General features: G+C 36.5%; 1 protein-coding gene across 1 annotated transcript; it reads right to left on the reverse strand.

The window, feature by feature from the left end:
• Positions 1–4494: 4494 nt before the first annotated feature.
• LOC110891749 (peptidyl-prolyl cis-trans isomerase Pin1) lies at positions 4495–5041 on the reverse strand. Its single transcript, XM_022139338.2, has one exon. It carries the CDS (start codon positions 4838–4840, stop codon positions 4523–4525), a length of 318 nt encoding a protein of 105 aa, XP_021995030.1. The 5' UTR covers positions 4841–5041; the 3' UTR covers positions 4495–4522.
• Between the last annotated feature and the right edge of the window lie 15278 nt (positions 5042–20319).

Genomic DNA, 20319 nt, shown 5'->3' on the forward strand with positions numbered 1-20319 from the left:
ATGGTGTTGAGGCGTTATCAAACTTTTTCACGCCTTATAATACCCTACTATGCAGTATAGATTGATTCTCCAACACTATGAGAGAATAAAAGAACTGTTATAATCGTCTAATCATGCTGAAAGCCAACTCTGAAGTACTAATGCTCCAACGCTATGAGAGAATAAAAGAATTGTTATAATCGTCTAGTCATGCTAAAAGCCAACTTTGAAGTATCGATGCTCCAACGCTATATGAGAATAAAAGAACTGTTATAATCGTCTAATCATGCTAAAAGCCAACTCTGAAGTACCGATTTAAATATAATTCAAAAAAGATTTAAAATACATTAATAAATAATAACTATCTAAATAATAATTTAAAATTTAAATCCTTACGGTAAAAGTGTAAAATCTTTCATTGTTATCTCTGTATTTTTTGAATGCTAAAAAATCTCGTGTGTAAACTTATTCTGCTCAGAACTGTCACACCCTGACCACGTAAAAAACAAATCACGGCGGAATCGTCGGAGAGTGTTGTATCAGAATCATTGTTTCGTAACACACGGAAATTTGAAGTTTTGTTTTATTTAAAGATTAACCATTTACATTGTCTTGAAATTTAAACAAACAAGTTAAACATAGTCTATCATTGTTATTAAGTTACTAAGGCCTCGTCCAGTCCTAAGTGAGCATGCATCCTAGCAATCAACATCATTCAACAACACCTGAAACATATGTAAAAACAAAGTCAGCAAAGAAATGCTGGCGAGCACATAGGTTTTATGAGAGTGTCGGATTCATGGCTAGTTTACCTATTGCAATACCTCATTAGACTACAAGAGTCAAAAGTTAAATACCTTGTTTTGAAATGTGTGTAGTATTGCAACATAATTAACCAACTCAAATCAAGTTGGTTATAATTTGTAAAATCTCGTAGCCATGATTCTTAACCCAAAAACATTTATTTAAGAAAACCAAATTGTAAATCATCTCGTTAATAAAACTCGTATGGTTTATATCCTTTCGAAAACATCGTTATGTGACATCGTTTTAAAATCGTTTAACCAAGTGAACTAAATAATGCCACGGAATGTAATATGATAAAAACACTTATATATAAGAAGTACCAGCAGCGTATCTACCATGCTTTTATCACATTACACCCATCCTATTATCTAATCACAACCCAAAAACCAATCGTTTATCCAACTCGTTTAACTCGTTAAAAATCGTTTCAATCGTTTAAATCATTCTCGTTTTAATTGTGAAAACTACTTTTGGTCGCCTCGCTAATAACATCCAAACCTTCGCAACTCGCCTATCGCCAATCTCGCATTAATAAACCACCGAAGGGTAAATTATCAATCATAGATTCAGTCGTTACCCACATAACCCCCACACATAACCATGGGTGCAGTCTGATAACGGGATTTGTCAGATCCTATGGTAACATAACCTAATACTGGTCGGTTCGGCCAAAATTAATGAATGTTATTTGTTATGTAATTACAACCAACAAGTTTGTTCACATTATCAAAATCGTTATTAATTTAATATAAACCATCTTAATCATTTTTAAAACCATCGTTAAAAACTTTGAAATCATTTAACACATATGAATCACCCCAAAACAATCGAAAACAGTAAAATATGGGAACTATGTACTCACTTGAGAATGCTTAAAAGTCTTGAATAACAACCAAGCAAAGCTAGAGGGATCATGGAAATCAATCGGCGCCTAATATAGGTAACTATGTATATAAACCGGACCTAAATCGGAAGATTGGATAGGATGAGGTCTCGAAAACCAAATGAGTATTGGAACTCATATGATATGGTTTAACAAAGCCTACATTCTAAATTGAAACCTAACCTAAGTGCTTACGACCCATTATGACTCGTTTAGGTAGCTTACGCTACTTTAACGCGTCGTTTGCGTGAAACGCGTTCGGACCACCTAACTAGTCCTATGACAAGTATTATATGCCTTAATATGCCTAATAATGTTACCTAATCAGTTTAATTGTCAAAATTTAGGTTACATATGCTTAAAATGAAATTATGCGTAAAAAGGGCATTTTGGTCATTTTCCTAAGGCATATAAATTACCTATCATACAACTAACTAAACGAAGTGACCATAAGGTATAACCTCGGAAGGTTATTCCCTATACAACTATGGTCACAAAATATGTTTGGTCGGAACCTAATGATCGACCAAACGGGTCGGGTTCGAAAGTCTAAGCGGTTGTTTAGACCGCTTGTCTTATAACCCTTCAGATTTTTGAAGGTATAACCTCGCTCCAGTCAGGTTCAAACCTGGTATTAAAACCCTGATTCGTCCCTTTACCCAAATGTCCCTAAGAATGGCCCAAACGGAAATCGAATCTGCGTCTCCATTATAGAGGGCATACATTTTGATCACTAGACCAACATCTCAAGACTTATCTCTGTATTAATTAGCAAAATGAACTCCTCTGGCAAAGTTAATTAATATTTAATTTGTAAGTCAATAGTTGGGTATCCATTTAATTTAATTGCTTAGACCAACTAGTAGATGTCATGTGACATTCACTTTGTACAAAAGCTTTAATTGTATGAAATATATTTTATTTTATTTTTGTGGATGGTAAAGGCGTATAACTCTTAAAAGAAGTGTTCTTGGGTTCAAATATGGGCAATGGAGCAATTTATTGGTGTAAAGTATATGAATAACATTTGTCGCTCAGGTTTTTTTTTTTTTTTTACTTTTATTTTCTTAGAGCCTTAGTAAAAACAAAAAATAACCCTTATAGTTTACTTTGAATAAACCGTATACACTATAAATTAGTTTAATAAACCGTATACGTTATAAATTAGTTTAACGGCCACCACCACCACCACCATTATATTATTATTATTATTATTATTATTATTATTATTATTATTATTATTATTATTATTATTATTATTATTATTATTATAAAGCCGCATGAATAATAATTTATTTGATTGGTTTTAGTTTTATCTACATTTCGATGTAATTTTTGTTTTAAATGGAGTTGTGCATGATAATATACAAGTCATCTAAACATAAAACAAGTCATTATAGTTTTTTTTAGTTTATTAATTTCTATTTTTACGTGGGGTTTGTTACCTTTTCGACTTAGTTATTATTGCTATATTAATTAGCAAAATGGACTCCCTCACCAAGTTACTGTTTTGGTCAAAAATCTGATTAACAATGTGAGGTAACGAGTGTAAGGCTGTAAATGTAATCGAACATAGAGATTTATACGAGGAAATACCCTTGATCTCTAGAAGATCGCCGACATAAAAATCTCGGGTGGTGAAAACTATCTACCACCGTTTACTATTAAACAATAATGTGTAGTACAACTTCGGAAATCGATCAAGCTTGATACAATTTAAGTGTGTATTAGCAGAGCTCGTATGGTAGTAGTGTGTGAGATGTGATGGTGATAAGTTGTTATCCGTGGTTAAACTTGATCGACCCCTTAATAAAAGAAAGACAACATAAATAACAAAATATGCGATAAACGTCCTAGGCCCACGTCCTCGTCCCATGACCGTTGTAGAATGAGCACGTGCAGCTTCTCAACCATTTCCAGCGAGATTATAGCTTAGACTCAGTCCACTATCAGTTTACCTGCATATAAACACAATAAAATATCGAGAACACTTATTAGACACATCAAGTATACTTGATCCAGAATATGCATCAGGATATCGGATCCATAAAAAATAAAAACCAGGCCCTAACAGTTACTATGTAATTTGTAGGCCAATTTGGATGCCATTTAATTGCTTCGACTCATTAATGGATACCACACGACATTCACTATCCTATACACTGGAATTTATTGGTAAGTGTTGTAAATGATAATCAGAGATGAAAAAGATAATCAAAGGGAACTGATTTTATTGATATATTTCTTCCATACAAAAACATAAAAAACTAGCCTTTATTTATAGGCTTTACAAGAAGAATAAAAAAGGAAAGACTTTGATAAATATGGAGAGATCTTGAGGAATCCATAGATTTTTCTAAATTATTTTTTCTTTTCTAACACTCCCCCTCAAGTTGAATTGTGAGATTGCCACGATTCAACTTGGATTGGTTTTGATTATGTTTGGTTTTTGGTTTGGCTACCGTCTTCTTGACATGGTAACTTTTGGTTTGATTGAGGCTACCGTCTTCTTGACATGGCACCCTATTTTGGGTTTTGGTTTCCCCTCAAGTTGAAAAAATTCAACTTGGCCATTTGGGTTTTGGCATTTATTTTGATTTGGGTTTTTGATTTTTTTGGGTTTTGGGGTTTTTTTTTTTTTGAGCGGATTTTTGAGCTCTGATTTTTTTTTTTGGAGCTTTGATTTTTTTAGCTATCATTCTTTTTGAGCTATCATTTTTTTTGAGCTTTGATTTTTTTGAGCGGAGTTAATACTTGTTTTTTTTTCCTTTTTTTAATATTTTCTTTTATTAAAAAAAGGGAGACCTTCGCCTCTTTGTGTTCCGTTTTCCTTTCTTCTAGAAGTTTTTTCTTTCATTCATTCCTTTTTGAACCAACTGCACCTAGTTCAGCCACAAACCGAAGATCGTCTACCTGCTTCCTTTCAAACGAACCGAGATCTCCACCGCGTTTAGTAGAGCTACAATCAGAATAACGAGACTCCACATCTTCAAACTTCGATTTCCCTGAAAGTATGTCGTCTCGGAGCGCTTTGAGCTGAGAGACTGCAGCGTCGCTGGCGGTGTTGCTAATGATGCGACCTTCTGGATCCTTCCATGACGCCTTACGTCTAGATCCTTCGTGTTTAATCAGTATGTGTAAAGCCCTAACTTTGTCGGAAGAAGAAGACATTTTGGACTTTTTTCGTGACGGTGTTTGTGGTGGCTTCGATGATCTGCGGCAGCGGTTGCAGGTAAAGCTGCAGGCTCTTTTCTCTTGCGATCGGACTCTATGGTTGCGGATCTGGATGGCGGTTCCGTTGTTGCGGTGGTTGGGGTAAGCGGTTATCAGCGGCGGCAGCGGCGATGGATGTGACGGCAACTACTGGTGTGACTGGCCGGAGATGGAGTTTCCGGTGATGGTGACGGCAACTGCTGATGTTGGCGGCTGCTGCTGTTGTTGTTTTCGATACGGATTGGAGGAAAAGGAAACGGCAGGTTTGATGTTTGATTTTGGTTTTTTCTGGTTTGATTTTGATTTTGGTTGTGATTGATTGTAGAAGATGAGTAAGATGTTTCACGGATAAAAAACTCTGCTCTGATACCATGTTGTAAATGATAATCAGAGATGAAAAAGATAATCAAAGGGAACTGATTTTATTGATATATATTTCTTCCATACAAAAACATAAAAAACTAGCCTTTATTTATAGGCTTTACAAGAAGAATAAAAAAAGAAAGACTTTGATAAATATGGAGAGATCTTGAGGAATCCATAAATTTTTCTAAATTATTTTTTCCTTTTCTAACAGTAAGGATGCCATTAACAAGAGCCGAGGAGCAACCCAATGCTGAACAACCACTGATCTACAATCTTCATTTTTTTTTGAGGGGGGGGGGGGGTTTCATTTGTTTTAGTATTAGAATCAATGAAGTTTCAATTAATTGTATCAAAAGCTTTCTCTATGTCCACCTTGAAAACCACAACTCTTGATCTGCCTTTCTTTGACTAGGAAAGAACCTCATTATTATTAGAAGCTCGTAGATGATGTTTTGACCCGATAGAAAGGTCGATTGCTCCCCAAAGATGACCGAGGGAACGACTTATTTCATACGTTGCGCTATTACTTTTTAGCTATTATTTTACCATCCACGTGAAAACTTTGTAATACTATCCAGAAACCCTGTTCCCACACATCCCAACAACCGTTGATGAAGTGGAAATTAAAACCATCAGGCACAGGTGATTTGTCGTAACCACATTCCCAAACCGCTAACTTTATCTCTTGGGTCGAGTCAAAGATTGCTCGTGTGTTTGTGATAATTTCCTTACACTGTTACAACTAATACCTGGCCAGCTGGCCTTCTCGTAACCGACTTCTTAAACTTGTCCTTGAAATAGTGAAAAACTTCCAACATTATCGTATCTTGGTTCATGCACCAAGTTTCATATATTTGAATTATACCCTATCTTGCATTCCAATATTCTAATAAGCACCATCACTCAAAGTGCAAGTCTTCACTTGAATATCAAGGATGTTGATCTGTTTCCTTATGGAACTAAACTGAGTCCTCTCTTTCTCCCTTTGTAAAGTGAGCCAATTTTTAAGTTTAGGCTTGATATTTTATTTTCTGCGCAACATTTTATCAGGAGGGTTCCATGATATGGATTTTTAAAACTGCCGTATTTAATATGTCAAAGAACCTTATGTATTCATTGTGGAGTTAAAAAACCTTAAAGGGGCGACAAGCGTTCACCAAGCAGTGCGCCGTCGGCTAAGAGATCCCGAGGCAGTGTGGTCAACGCTGCTTCATGCCAGAGGTCTATAAATTGTATACAAGGATTCTATCATTTTACTCATTTTGCCACCATTGTCTAATATGTAAGTAAACGTTGAGAGGTTCCATGTATTGTTGAGTGTTCTATGCCTATGCTAGACACGTGCCTGTCTCATGATGTCACGCATCAATGGGTATGTATCAAGGGTTGCAAGCTCATTTATATCGAGGAATTAAATGTCATCTCCAAGTGTGTTTTTCTTGGCTTCTTAATGTTGAAACAAGTAGCACTTCTTGGTGGAATCAAATAGTTCTATATATCCAAAATTTTCAAGTATAAAAATTCCCACACAAAAAGGGATGTTCCTCTTCTTTTAGCATTATGGAATCAATCCAGAAAACAACTCATGTTGGTACCTTTTCATCATAAATGTGGTGTACTATATCTTTTTCGATCTCATGGTCCAATGGTCACCAATTTGCAGGAAACACCAATTATGATAAACCAACCTATTTGAGATGTCGTAAACCATATACAAACAAGACAAATACAAACACACATATCTTTTTCCTAAAATTAAATAAGTGGTCCTTCATCATTGAACACGACAGCTCAATTGTTACCTTTTTCCCTTCAAATGAAGTAAATTCACTTGGAGACTTAATGATATTGGGTTTTTCCAATTGCTATATATAATTATATGCCGGTAAATACAACTCGAATAGTTATCGCGCGAAAGCACAGCCAAACTCTATCCAGGGGAGACTATTAGATAGATTAGTTAGGTTAAGGGTGTAAACTAGGGATGAGATTTTTTACCGAAATACTGGTATCGTACCGTACCGATCATAAACGGTACCAGTATCGGTAATAGATTTTTCTAAATTCGGTATCGGTAAAAGATGGTATCGGTACCGGTATTTTTCGGTAAATACCGGTATTAATACCGAATTTAATAATGACTTTATGTATTTTGCTATTATCTTAGATCCCACTATGAAGTTATATTTTCTTGAACATTGTTTTACAAAAACCAATATCAAATTTCTTTTGTTTGGTTATTTTTAGTTAATTATGATGGTTTTTTAGACATGTTGGAATTTGGATGTTAAAAGTCGAACCCATGGATGTTTACCTTTTGATTTTTTTGACTACGTAATATGTTTACCCTTTGTTTACATTCTTCTATATATTACTCTAGTTCAATTAATAATGGATGGATGAGTTGCACATGAAATTTCTTTAGGTAAAATAATGGATGACACAAAGCGGTACCAATATGGTAAAGTACCGAAATACCGGTACTGAATCTATAATACGGTACGGTAATCGGTATCCACATTTCCTCAATTTCGGTAACGGTATTTATGGTACCGGTATCGTACCGATCTCATCCCTAGTGTAAACGAGTTGAGTCGAGCCTATGGTGGTCACCTAAACTCGAGCTCGGCTCGTTTAACTTACAAGGGCTCAAGCTCAAGCTCGACATGTTTCAATTTCTGTTTTTAAATCTTGAGCTTGGCTCCTTTATTACTTATTAAACTTTTAATAAATTTTTTATATATATTTTGTGTGTGTATATACATGTTTATATTTATAACTAAAAATTTAGCATAATATATATTTTTCTCATAAATTTATAAAAATTTGTTAATTAAAAATATATAAATAGATTAATCAAAATGTACATAAATAATAGACTCGTTAGACTTGCGGGCCTACCCAAGCTCAATAAATGAGGCTCAGGCTCAGGTTCGATTGCTAAATGACCTTATTTTTAGGCTTGAGATCGAGCTCGAATGTGTTTAATCTTGGTTCAATTCGATCTAACGAGGCGAATTCGAGTAGTTCATAAGTGGCTTGACTTGTTTACTCCTCTAGTTAAGATTAGTCCTTACCAAAATTAGGAGGTATGATTTGATTAAGTTTCTTTCTATTCAACTTCATTGTACTAAGGCTATGTATAGTCCATTAACGCCCACATGCCAAACTAGCATTGGGCTGTTAAACACCATTACGGTTTCTCTTTATTTTTTGAACGACAAATTTGGATCACTGACGGATCACTGGAGTATCATGGTACCACCAACGGAACCATCCGATCATGTCCATCTTATTTAGGCATAATGCGTATACAACAATTCAGGAGGAAACCCAATAAATATGAAAAAACCCCCTTGTGGGAATCGAACTCATGACATATTGTCCCAAACCCTTATCCTACCCGAATGATGTCACTAGGCTATAAAACCATGAACTACATGTAGTTATTTAGTGGTTTAGTTATTGTAAGAGTAAATTACAAGTTTTGTCCTTTATGTTTGTACAAATTGTAGACGGTGTCCTTTACCTTCAAAAGTGACTGTTTTTGTACTTAAAGTTTCAAAATCTTACAAGTTTTGTCCTTTAGTCCAAACCCAGTTAGAAATATCAGTTAAATGATGTCACGTGCACCACACACGAAGGTAGAATAGTCTTTTCCCCTGCCCACTTGTTTTCACCCCTTTTAAACAGATAAAACTTCTCTTTCTTCTCTCTCCTCTTTCTACCACTCTATTCTCTCTCTACCACTCTGTTCTCTCTCTATCTATTCCAACAATACTCATGAATTACATGAGGAAAATGAAAATGCTTACAGAGTTGAGGTGCTTGAGGTGGTGTTGGTGCTTGAGGTTTCAGTTTCGGTTTTGGTGTTTTAAGATTTTCTTGATTTTCCGGCAATGGTTCCATCGGCGACACCTCCGGTTGATCTTTATCGTTGATCACAGGCACGGGTCTCGCAGGCGTCACTAAAACCGGTGGACGAACCGACACAGGTGTTTTCAGACTATGAGATTCCTAGTACTTCGCCGGTGCCGGAGGCGGCGGAGGAACTACTCGAGTCGGCGGCGAAGCGGTTTAAACTGACACAAGCTCCGGCACAGACCTCACCGGAGAACCCGAGCTAGACGAAGAACAAGACGACGAACCCGACCCAATTATCCTCCCGGACTCATAATTCTCCACCGGAACTCCACCAAAAGTGGTTTTGGAACCAGATCCGGTACCAATAGATCCTCTAGGCGAATAAAATTCTGCAAACTCTTCATCTTTAGAAGATTAAACTTCCACATTTTCAAAATTATTATTCCCCAAATGGTTGGGTGGTGTTGGTAAAGGTTGGGGGTGGTGGGACGCAGTGGCGAAATTTGAAAATTTTCATAGGCGGGTCGAAAATGTATATACCTAAAAAATTTTATACGAAACGTACATACATAACACTACTGAGCGAAAAGTCCGGGGGGTCGGGTGGGAGGTAGGGGTGTTCAAGATCGGATTATCCGGTTTTCGGATATCCGAAAACTGGATATCCGAATATTTCGGATAGTGAATATTGATATCCGAATCCGTATCCGAAATTTCGGATATCCGAAATTACGGATTCGGATATCCAAACAGATATCCGAATTTATAAAAATAAAAATAAAAAAATCCGTTTCGTGTATAGATTAAAACTAAACTTATATTTGATTTTCCAAATTTCTAACATTTAAAACTAAAAACGATCATAAATTCATTCATATGAATACAATTATTCACTAATTTTTACAATATTTCAAACTAAATATAATGCTCATATACCATATATATTTATAAAAAAAAAATAATTAGTTTTCGGATATCGGATAATCGGATTATCCGAAATTTTTGAAATTCATATCCGAATCCGAAAATTCGGATTATCCGGTTTTCGGATATTTCGGATACGAATTTTCGGATATTTCGGATTCGGTTTCGGATCCGAATTTTTTTGAACACCCCTAGTGGGAGGTGGGAGGGTGCTTGAGGTGGTGGTTGATGGTGTTAGAGAGTGAGGGAGTGGTAGAGAGAGGGAGAGAGAGAGTAATAATATTTTGTCTTTTTAAAAATATTCTGTTTTATTTTTGTAAATAATAATATTAAATATATAGGTAAAAAGACAAAAATACCCTTTGGTGAGTAGATTTAACCAAAAATTATAACTGAATTTGGACTAAAGGACCGAACGTGTAAGATTATGAAACATTATACAAAACCAGTCAGTTTTGAAGGTAAAGAAGAAAGCTGGCAATTTGATACAAAGATAAAGTACAAAACTTGTAATTTAATCTTATTGTAATGTAATTATAATCTGTAAGAGTAATTACACCACCCCTACCGCCCTTAATGTATTACATATATTTATATTTATCAAACGAATAATAAAAGATGACGTGAAATGTAATGAGATATGGGTGTACCTATTGGCACACCCATTTGCCTATCTACACACCTTAAAAGATGTTTTTTGTCCTTATATGCACACCCTACAGTGTCGAACTGTGGCCAAAACGCGGCGTTTTGGTCCGGTTAACCTAACAAAGACTGACGGATCTGTTGACCGGGCCAAAACGCCGAGCTTTGGCCGCGTTTTGGTCCTGTCAACCAGACAAAAGACTGACACCCAGTCTGGTTGACAGGACCAAAACGCGGTCAAAGCTCGGCGTTTTGGTCCGGTCAACAGACCCGTCAGACACCCGTCAGTCTTTGTCTGGTTAACCGGACAAAAACGTCGTGTTTTGACCACAGTTCGACACTGCAGGATGTGCACATAAGGACAAAAAACACCTTTTTGGGGTGACTATCTACACACCAAGTGTGTAGATAGTTTGGGCCATGAGGAGGAATATATAACAGCAGCTATATCTTTTTCGATGAGTTTCCTGATCTCATAATTTGTACACATCATTATGGCATTAGTAAAGTAGATCTGTCATTACTTGTAATGATAAATAGATGAAAGACGTACGGTGAGAATGTCTTAATCGTCAGGGAGGGCGACAAGCTAGCCTGCTGGAACCGGCAAAACTCCGTCTCTCCTGCAAATTTCGTCTTTATCAAAACACTCATGAGAAGATTTCTGCTATAAAGGACCCACTAAATATGAGTAGATAGACAGAGAGAAGGTATCATTAAAGATAAGAGGACAGTGAACTAGACAAAAAAACCATTCTGAATCGAAATGTGTATATACATTAATAATTTGATCAATGCAAATGTCCCCAGGCTCAGTGTCTGTCAGATATTTATGAGAAATATGAATCATATTTAAGAAAGAAACTATATTATCGTGCAAATGCTCATGGTATTCATGTAACTAGTGCCACAAAACATCTCAACAAGTCAAGTGAAGATAAAACATTGTCATTCAGGTAAGGTTTAGGATTCTGGGGCAAGGCTCTACAACCTAAGAACATGGTTCAAACGGATTAAAAACAATTTGTAATGGGAACTTTTGTAAAAGAGACAATGACATATTTAGCAATGTTTCATGGAGATGAAAGTAAAATATAAAATAAAACACAAAACGTGGAGGGTTTCTTTAGGATTTTGTCATAACCTTATTTAGCAACTTTACCTAAATTATGTTTGTTGATTTTAGGCTATCAGTTATGGCAACGGAAAGGTGGACGGGGAGGTGTCACATCGGAGCAGGATAGAGAGGAACACTGCGCCCTCCTCCCTTTCTCGAAGCATGGTTAGGTGAGATTGTGGGCTTCCTCCCGAACATCATATAATTTTTTCGACCTTGTGGATTTCAACAGTTATACTAAAAAAATTATATATCCATTTTATCCTTGTTTAAACAACTCCATTTTATCCTTGTTTAAACAACGAGATCAATTTTTTTTTTAACAAAACTTCTCTTAGTATTCTCTCCAATTTCACATTTTACATTACACAAACAACATTCTAATTTTCTTTCTACTTCATGGCTCATCTCTTCGTTGTTACATAATATTATAAGTAGTTATATTTTATATAATGTTTGTTTTTAGATTTAATATTGTAATAGTAATTAGATTTAACATTGTAGGTGCTCATAATGATTGGTGGCGACTACTTTATTGAAACCCCGTGTACATCGACGAACAATTTAGACGTCGGTTCTGAATGAGTCGTAGCATATTGCTCTACATATAGCCGATGATTTGGTGGGTATCGTCCCTTTTTTCACATTACGATAGCATGCGAGAGGTAAAGTGGTTTAACTACTTTACAATAGTGCATGCTGGCAATTCTTCGAATGACATACGACACATCTAGTGTAACATCTATAATTTTCGGATTTTACCAATCTAAACCCTAAAGTATTTAAAACCCGATAAATTAATTAAGTAGTTTAATTCAAAGGTTTTAGCATTTAATATATCTATATATATATATATATATTGTTATTATAAAAAAAATAATATCTAAGTGTATGGATATTATCATTTGTTTATATATAATAATAAGTTAATAATAATAATAACAATAGAAGCTTTTACTTATGGATCAAAATGATCCATAACATCCTTTTTACGTATATAAAAATTTTTGTTAGATATTTTTTTATATTAAAGAAAGTAAAAAAAAAAAAATACTAAATCAATATATGAAACTTACGGATACTCTTTGTGATCCCATTATTATATAAAGGTAATATATATATATATATATATATATATATATATATATATATATATATATATATATATATATATATATATATATATATACTAGGTTAGAGCCCGCATCTACACGCGGTTTAACAAATGAAAAAACTTTGAATTTTTTAGGATTTAAAGTATTTTAAAAAAAACAAATACATCGGAAAAAGAAAAAAAATCAAATAACTCAAATTTCACTATTCGAATTCTACTTCTCAATAAGACTCCACGGTGTGGGAGCGTGGTTTTGGCGTGTAGGCCTCCACCATGGCGGCACAACGCCCCGTGCCATGGCATGGAGGGGAGGGCACGAGATTTCCACCGGCATGAAGGGCAAGAGGGTGGTGACGTAGAGTGATGGTATTGGTGTTGAAAAAAAATTAAATAAACAACCAATACCATTACTCTACGTCACCACCCTACTAACGTTGCCGTCACGTGACACTTCATGTCCCCTTTTCATACCCCTCACACCGTTCAATATAAATAATAAGTTTATAACTTCATTCAAATTGTTTATACCATCTTAAACAATGCAACCCCATGATGAATGATACATAAATCACCAATTATGCAATTTGCAAGTGAAATATTATGCCTGGTGAGTGTAAAAGTTAATATTACATTTTAGAGGAAAACATGGATTCATGGAAAAGAAAATTGAAAAATGGTTATGAAAGGGTCAGTGTTGATTCTATGATCTCAGGATGAGCATGTTACACCCTCTTTTACTTGATGATTAGTTATAAATCATATAAAAATTGGTAATATGGTACCTGGAAGTTCATCGTATCCTTACGAAAACCTGCTTCTAAATTTGTAAAGAAAAGAAAAATTTTCAACTTACAACTCAAAACACAAATTTATTTGATACATTTTAAAGAAATTTCATCAATACAATTAGCATTCTATCTCTCTCGTTTTTAATTATTTCTCTATTATTTTAATTATAAAAAATTAAAGGGCTTTATATTTTGATAGACCATCATGGATTACGACATTATCATTCTACATCTTCAGCTAACGTGTTGAAGTTGATTAATGAATATTGCATGTAGACGATAAAGACAAAACTATTATCTTTTTCAAATGTTTTTTTTTTTGAAATATCTATTTACAAATTATTTAATTTCCAAGTATTCATAGCACTCATTTCTTTATCCATAGATTTTGTTTTAGTTTTAACTTAAATATTGATTTTCTTTTATTATCCGTATATATAGATATCATGATATATTGTTTTTAACTTTTTATAATTTTCAATAAATATTAAAAAATTTCTCTGAGATTGAAATTGTAACACCCTTCTAATTACTACTTGAATTTAATAAAAATCCATATGATTTTAACTAAAAGACATCTATATTAAAACATAAGTTCCAAAAGCAAAGTTCTAAAGTAACCAAACATTAGTCAACTACCGACTAATTCAATGTTCATAAGTTGTTTAGCAAATTGTTTACATCCCAAAAACATTGTCTATCAAAGTTAAGATAAAGCGGAAGCTCAAAAGTTTGTGTTCGGTTCTTCGACTACTTGCTTGACCGCCATCCGTAAGATTCCCATTATCACCTAAAATCAAAACCATTCAAAATGTTAGTTTTGACAATGAATTGGATCATACAAACAAGTTCTAGCATCAAAACATGAAAAACAAAATAAAATTTCAAAAGTTATCCTGCCGCGAGTCGCGGCAGGTTCCGGTCATTCTGTCGCGTATCACGGCAGCTGTCGCGTGTCGCGGGGGATCTAAAGGATCCTGCCGCATGGCGCGGGGGAAATGTTTTTCCAGCAAGTGCAGGTTTTTGACCTGCATTTGCTGCCAGCTCGGGAATTTCAGATTTTTAACTTCGTTTGACCATAACTTTTGACTCGTAAGTCCGTTTTAGGTGATTCTTTTCCCCATACGTCTGTAAATTCATTACCAACATACCTATTACAATTATCATACCGAAAATTTAACCTACGGGCCGAATGGATAAAAGTCACTTATGCAATTATTCGACCCATTCTAACTTCACTCAATTAGCTAGCTTTTTAATAGTAAACATAGGAAGCTTTCCACCCAACTTCCGGGGCTTGTTATCACCGGCATTTTATTACCAATCTTATAGTTTCATGCTCGTATGATTTTAACCGCCTATGCTAACTATTAATAATTCTAACGCTACTATTACACCATTATTCAACCCGTTTGGCTCATCTACGGAATCCTCCATTATGATGACTACCAAACGACTTCTAGCCGATTCTTAACCTATTGTTTTCAAATAACGAACATTGTCATTCAATTTTCACAACCTTCATTCTACAACGCAACTAAAAATGCACTAATTATCGAAATTACTCAATGTAACAAATCAAGTTACATACCTTCAAAGCACGCCCTTTAAACGCAAGTCGCCACCGGCTTGTCCACTTGACGCTCCGGTATCCTTTTCTATAGAGTTCAATCATGGGATATTTAGAACTCTTTGCAAATCATGTATCGCATATTTTACCGAAATATCGAAATTATGCTTTTTAACTTTAAATTTTCATAAGTCTTCTTTAAGGCATTTCTACAAACACATTATGGGCAAAATTTTCACACCATTTATATGACAAGTTCTCAACTTGTCATATAGCCCAAATTTTCATCAATCAATTATCTAACATAAATTTTAGCCTCTATAATTCTGAAATCACTAACAAATCTTAGATTACACTAGAACAACCACTATAATCCTAGTGTTTATCAAGCTTCACAAAACCCACTTATCACCTTTAATGGTGATTATGGATTTCACACGAAATAGGCGAACTTTCATCAAGTAATTGACTAGGGTTTGTCCCTAGACATTATTTCATTCCAAACAACTAACATGCAATTATCAATTCGAATTTCCTATGTTCATTCAGAAATTTGGACGAGAATTTTCTACGAAATTTACATACCTTATGATCCCTTTCACTGAGGTGATCACTAATCTATGTTCGGATTTTGATTTGGGACTGAAATTGGCCTTCAATTGAATCAAATAGCATGAACTTAGGGTTTTGAGAAGCTTGGGTCGCCCCCTGCTTTGGTCGATCTCCAACACACTCACAATGGTGTGTTTGTGTTTTAATAAAATGTTTTTATTAAAACTAGTTTCAAGTTAAACACTTTTGGTCCCTTAAGTTTCGTTTTTATTTTGTTTAATCCCTTAACTACTTATAAGTCATCATCTAACTAGGTTAGTGCCATTCCTTGTTAGTATATTTTATTTATTTATTTGCAACATGATCGTAATTTAAGTATTTGTATTTTCGGGATGTTACAAGTCCACCCCCCTTAAAAGGGTTTCGTCCCCGAAACCAGAGTACGTACCGAATAGTGTAGGGTAGAGACGTCGCATCTCCTCTTCGGACTCCCACGTAGTGTCCGAACCTTTCCTATGCTCCCACTTGATCTTGACTTGATCGATTTGTTTGTTTCGCAAGTGCTTAACCTTTCGATCTAAAATCTCCAATGGCCTTACCGCATAAGTCAGGCTATCATCCACCTCGATATCGTCGTAATGGATATAAGTTGTTTCCTCCGCTAGACATTTCCGCAATTGCGACACATGAAACGTGCCATGTATCCCACTCAACTCTTCCGGTAGCTCGAGGCGATAAGCCACCTTCCCAACCCGTTCGGTGATTTTAAATGGCCCGATAAACCTCGGGCTTAGTTTCCCCCCTTTTTCTGAATCTGATCACACCCTTCCATGGGGAAACCTTTAACATAACCATGTCGCCTATCTGAAATTCGATCGGTCTTCGTCTTTTGTCGGCATAAGACTTTTGCCTATCTTAGGCTGCTTTCAAATGGGCTCGTACCACTTCAATTTTCTCATTAGTGGCTTGGACAATATCTTTATGGGCTAATTCACGCGGTCCCACTTCACCCCAACACACCGGGGTTCTGCATTTTCTACCATATAGCATCTCGTAAGGTGCCATGCCGATACTCGAATGGTAACTATTGTTATACGAAAATTCGGCCAAAGGTATATAAACATCCCAACTTCCACCGAAGTTGATGATACATGCCCGTAACATATCCTCTAGCGTCTGTATTGTTCTTTCACTCTGCCCATCCGTCTGAGGATGGTAGGCGGTGCTAATGAAGAGTTTCGTCCCCATTTGTTCTTGAAAATCTCGCCAAAAATTTGAAGTAAACCGGGTATCTCTATCCGACACAATGGATACCGGTACTCCGTGACATGCCACTATTTCGTTTGTATATACCTCGGACATCTTTTCCGAAGTATATGTCTCGCGTATAGGAATAAAATGGGCACTCTTCGTCAATCTATCCACAATCACCCATATGGCGTCGAATCCCCGAATCGTTTTAGGTAGTTTGGTCAATATGTTCCCATTTCCAAACCGGGATCTCCAAGCGTTGCAGTTTTCCATAAGGTTCCTGGTGTTCCGCCTTGACTTGTAAGCAAGTCAAGCACTTCTCTACGTATTTCACCATATCCCTCTTCATTCCGGGGCACCAATAATTTTGTTTCAGATCGTTGTACATCTTGGTCGCACCCGGATGAATAGAATATCGAGATTTATGAGTTTCATCGAGTAGAAGCGCCTTAACCCCACAAGTATTTGGAACCCATATTCTTCCGGATCGAGTCTTCAACCCGTCCTTTCCATCCAGTAAATCTTTTAACTGGCCGATTATTCTTTCCTTCTTCCAGTTCTCCTCTTTCACTGCTTCTACTTGCGCTTCTCGGATGCATTCAAGTATACCCGAGGTCACCACAAGCTACATCGACCTCACTTGTATTGGGACATAGTCCGCTTTTCTACTTAGAGCATCCGCCACCACATTTGACTTTCCAGGATGGTAGTGTATTTCACAGTCGAAGTCCTTCACCGTTTCTAACCATCGCCTCTGTCGCATATTTAACTCCTTCTGATCAAAGAAGTACTTTAGGCTCTTGTGATCGGTGAATATGGTGCACTTTACCCCATATAAATAGTGCCTCCATATTTTTAACGCAAATACCACCGCAGCCAATTCGAGATCGTGCGTGGGGTACTTCTTTTCATGTATCTTCAATTGCCTCGAGGCATAAGCTATAACTTTGCCCCGTTGCATCAGAACGCATCCGAGTCCCGATAATGAGGCATCCGAATAAACCACCAAGTCCTCGACTCCGTCCGGCAACATTAATACCGGAGCTTGAGTTAACTTCTCTTTTAGCGTTTGAAACGCTCTTTCTTGTTCGACACCCCAAATGATTCTCCTCTTTCCGAGTTAACTTAGTTAACGGTGACATAATCTTGGAGAAGTCTTGAATGAATCTCCTGTAATATCCCGCAAGCCCTAAGAAGCTTCTAAACTCTGAAGGTATATTCGGGGGATTCCATTTTGACACGGCCTCGATCTTTGACGGATCTACTAATATTCCATTGGCACTTATGATATGGCCAAGGAATTGCACCTCTCGTAACCAAAAGGCGCACTTAGAGAATTTCGCAAACAACCTTTCTCGTCTAAGTGTCTCTAACACCTCTTGTAAGTGGTGTGCATGTTCAGCTTCACTTTTCGAATACACCAAAATATCATCGATAAACACGATGACCGATTTATCCAGCATTGGCTTGCAAACCCGGTTCATAAGGTCCATGAAACCCGCGGGTGCATTTGTCAGCCCAAATGACATCATGAGGAATTCGTAATGTCCGTATCGCGTGTGGAAAGCCGTCTTCGGTACATCTTCCTCCTTGAACTTTAGTTGGTGATATCCCGATCTAAGGTCAATTTTTGAAAACCAATTCGCACCTTGTAATTGGTCGAATAGTTCGTCTATTCTCGGAAGCGGGTATTGATTCTTTACGGTGAGTTTGTTCAACTCCCGGTAATCGATACACATGCGCATGCTTCCATCTTTCTTTTTCACGAATAGTACCGGTGCGCCCCACGGAGACACACTCGGCCTTATGAATCCTTTGTCGAGCAGGTCTTGAATTTGTGACATCAACTCTTGTAATTCCGACGGCGCGAGCCGGTACAATGCTTTAGCTACGGGTTTTGCGCCAGAAATCAATTCGATTCCGAACTCTACTTCCCGTTCGGGCGGTATCCCCTGTAAATCTTCCGGAAACACATCTTTGTAGTCCCGTACTACCGGTACATCTTCAATCTTCAGTGATTCCTTCTCGGGCTCATTCGCGTATATCATAAAAGCCTTGCATCCTTGCTTCATAAGCTTGTGAGCTTTCAACATTGAGCATATTATGGGGTTACCTCCTTTTTCGCCATAGATAGTGACGTGTTTCCCGCTCGAAAACACACGACCTTTGCATGGTGCTGAGATAGCCAATCCATCCCAAGTATTCTTCATCATCGATGCTTAATTTGCAGTAGTATATCTTCTATTCTTCATTCCAAGTATTCTTCATTCGTCACCAATTCATTGCAAAACTTCATCTTATCCATAAACGTCACAGTAATCTTGTCTATGGTCTCGCCCTTGTGCCTAAGTTGCATGAATTCTTCCTTGATTCTATTAATGACCGCCTTGGGACTATGATGTTTAAGAAACGGCGTCTTAAACTCCTCCCATGTCATGGCCCTCGCCGCATCGGCCCCTATTTCATTCTTTTTATTGTCCCACCAGTCTTTGGCTTGCCCTCTCAACTGACCCGTTCCGTAAGCAACAAAGTCACTTATGCAATTATTCGACTCATTCTAACTTCACTCAATTAGCTAGCTTTTTAATAGTAAACATAGGGAGCTTTCTACCCAACTTCCGGGGCTTGTTATCACCGGCATTTTATTACCAATCTTATGGTTTCATGCTCGTATGATTTTAACCGCCTATGCTAACTATTAATAATTCTAACGCTACTATTACACCATTATTCAACCCGTTTGGCTCATCTACGGAATCCTCCATTATGATGACTACCAAACGACTTCTAGCCGATTCTTAACCTATTGTTTTCAAATAACGAACATTGTCATTCAATTTTCACAACCTTCATTCTACAACGCAACTAAACGTATCGAAATTACTCAATGTAACAAATCAAGTTACATACCTTCAAAGCACGCCCTTTAAACGCAAGTCGCCACCGGCTTGTCCACTTGACGCTCCGGTATCCTTTCCTATAGAGTTCAATCATGGGATATTTAGAACTCTTTGCAAATCATGTATCGCATATTTTACCGAAATATCGAAATTATGCGTTTTAACTTTAAATTTTCATTTTAAGTCTTCTTTGAGGCATTTCTACAAACACATTATGGGCAAAATTTTCACACCATTTATATGACAAGTTCTCAACTTGTCATATAGCCCAAATTTTCATCAATCAATTATCTAACATAAATTTTAGCCTCTATAATTCTGAAATCACTAACAAATCATAGATTTC

The sequence above is a fragment of the Helianthus annuus genome, chromosome 12 (assembly GCF_002127325.2).
Source record: "Helianthus annuus cultivar XRQ/B chromosome 12, HanXRQr2.0-SUNRISE, whole genome shotgun sequence".
Classification (NCBI taxonomy): Eukaryota; Viridiplantae; Streptophyta; class Magnoliopsida; order Asterales; family Asteraceae; genus Helianthus; species Helianthus annuus.

What these genes read in the sequence shown, in the direction of transcription:
- LOC110891749 (XM_022139338.2), bottom strand. Translation starts at nt 4,840, where the DNA reads ATGTCTTCTTCTTCCGACAAAGTTAGGGCTTTACACATACTGATTAAA.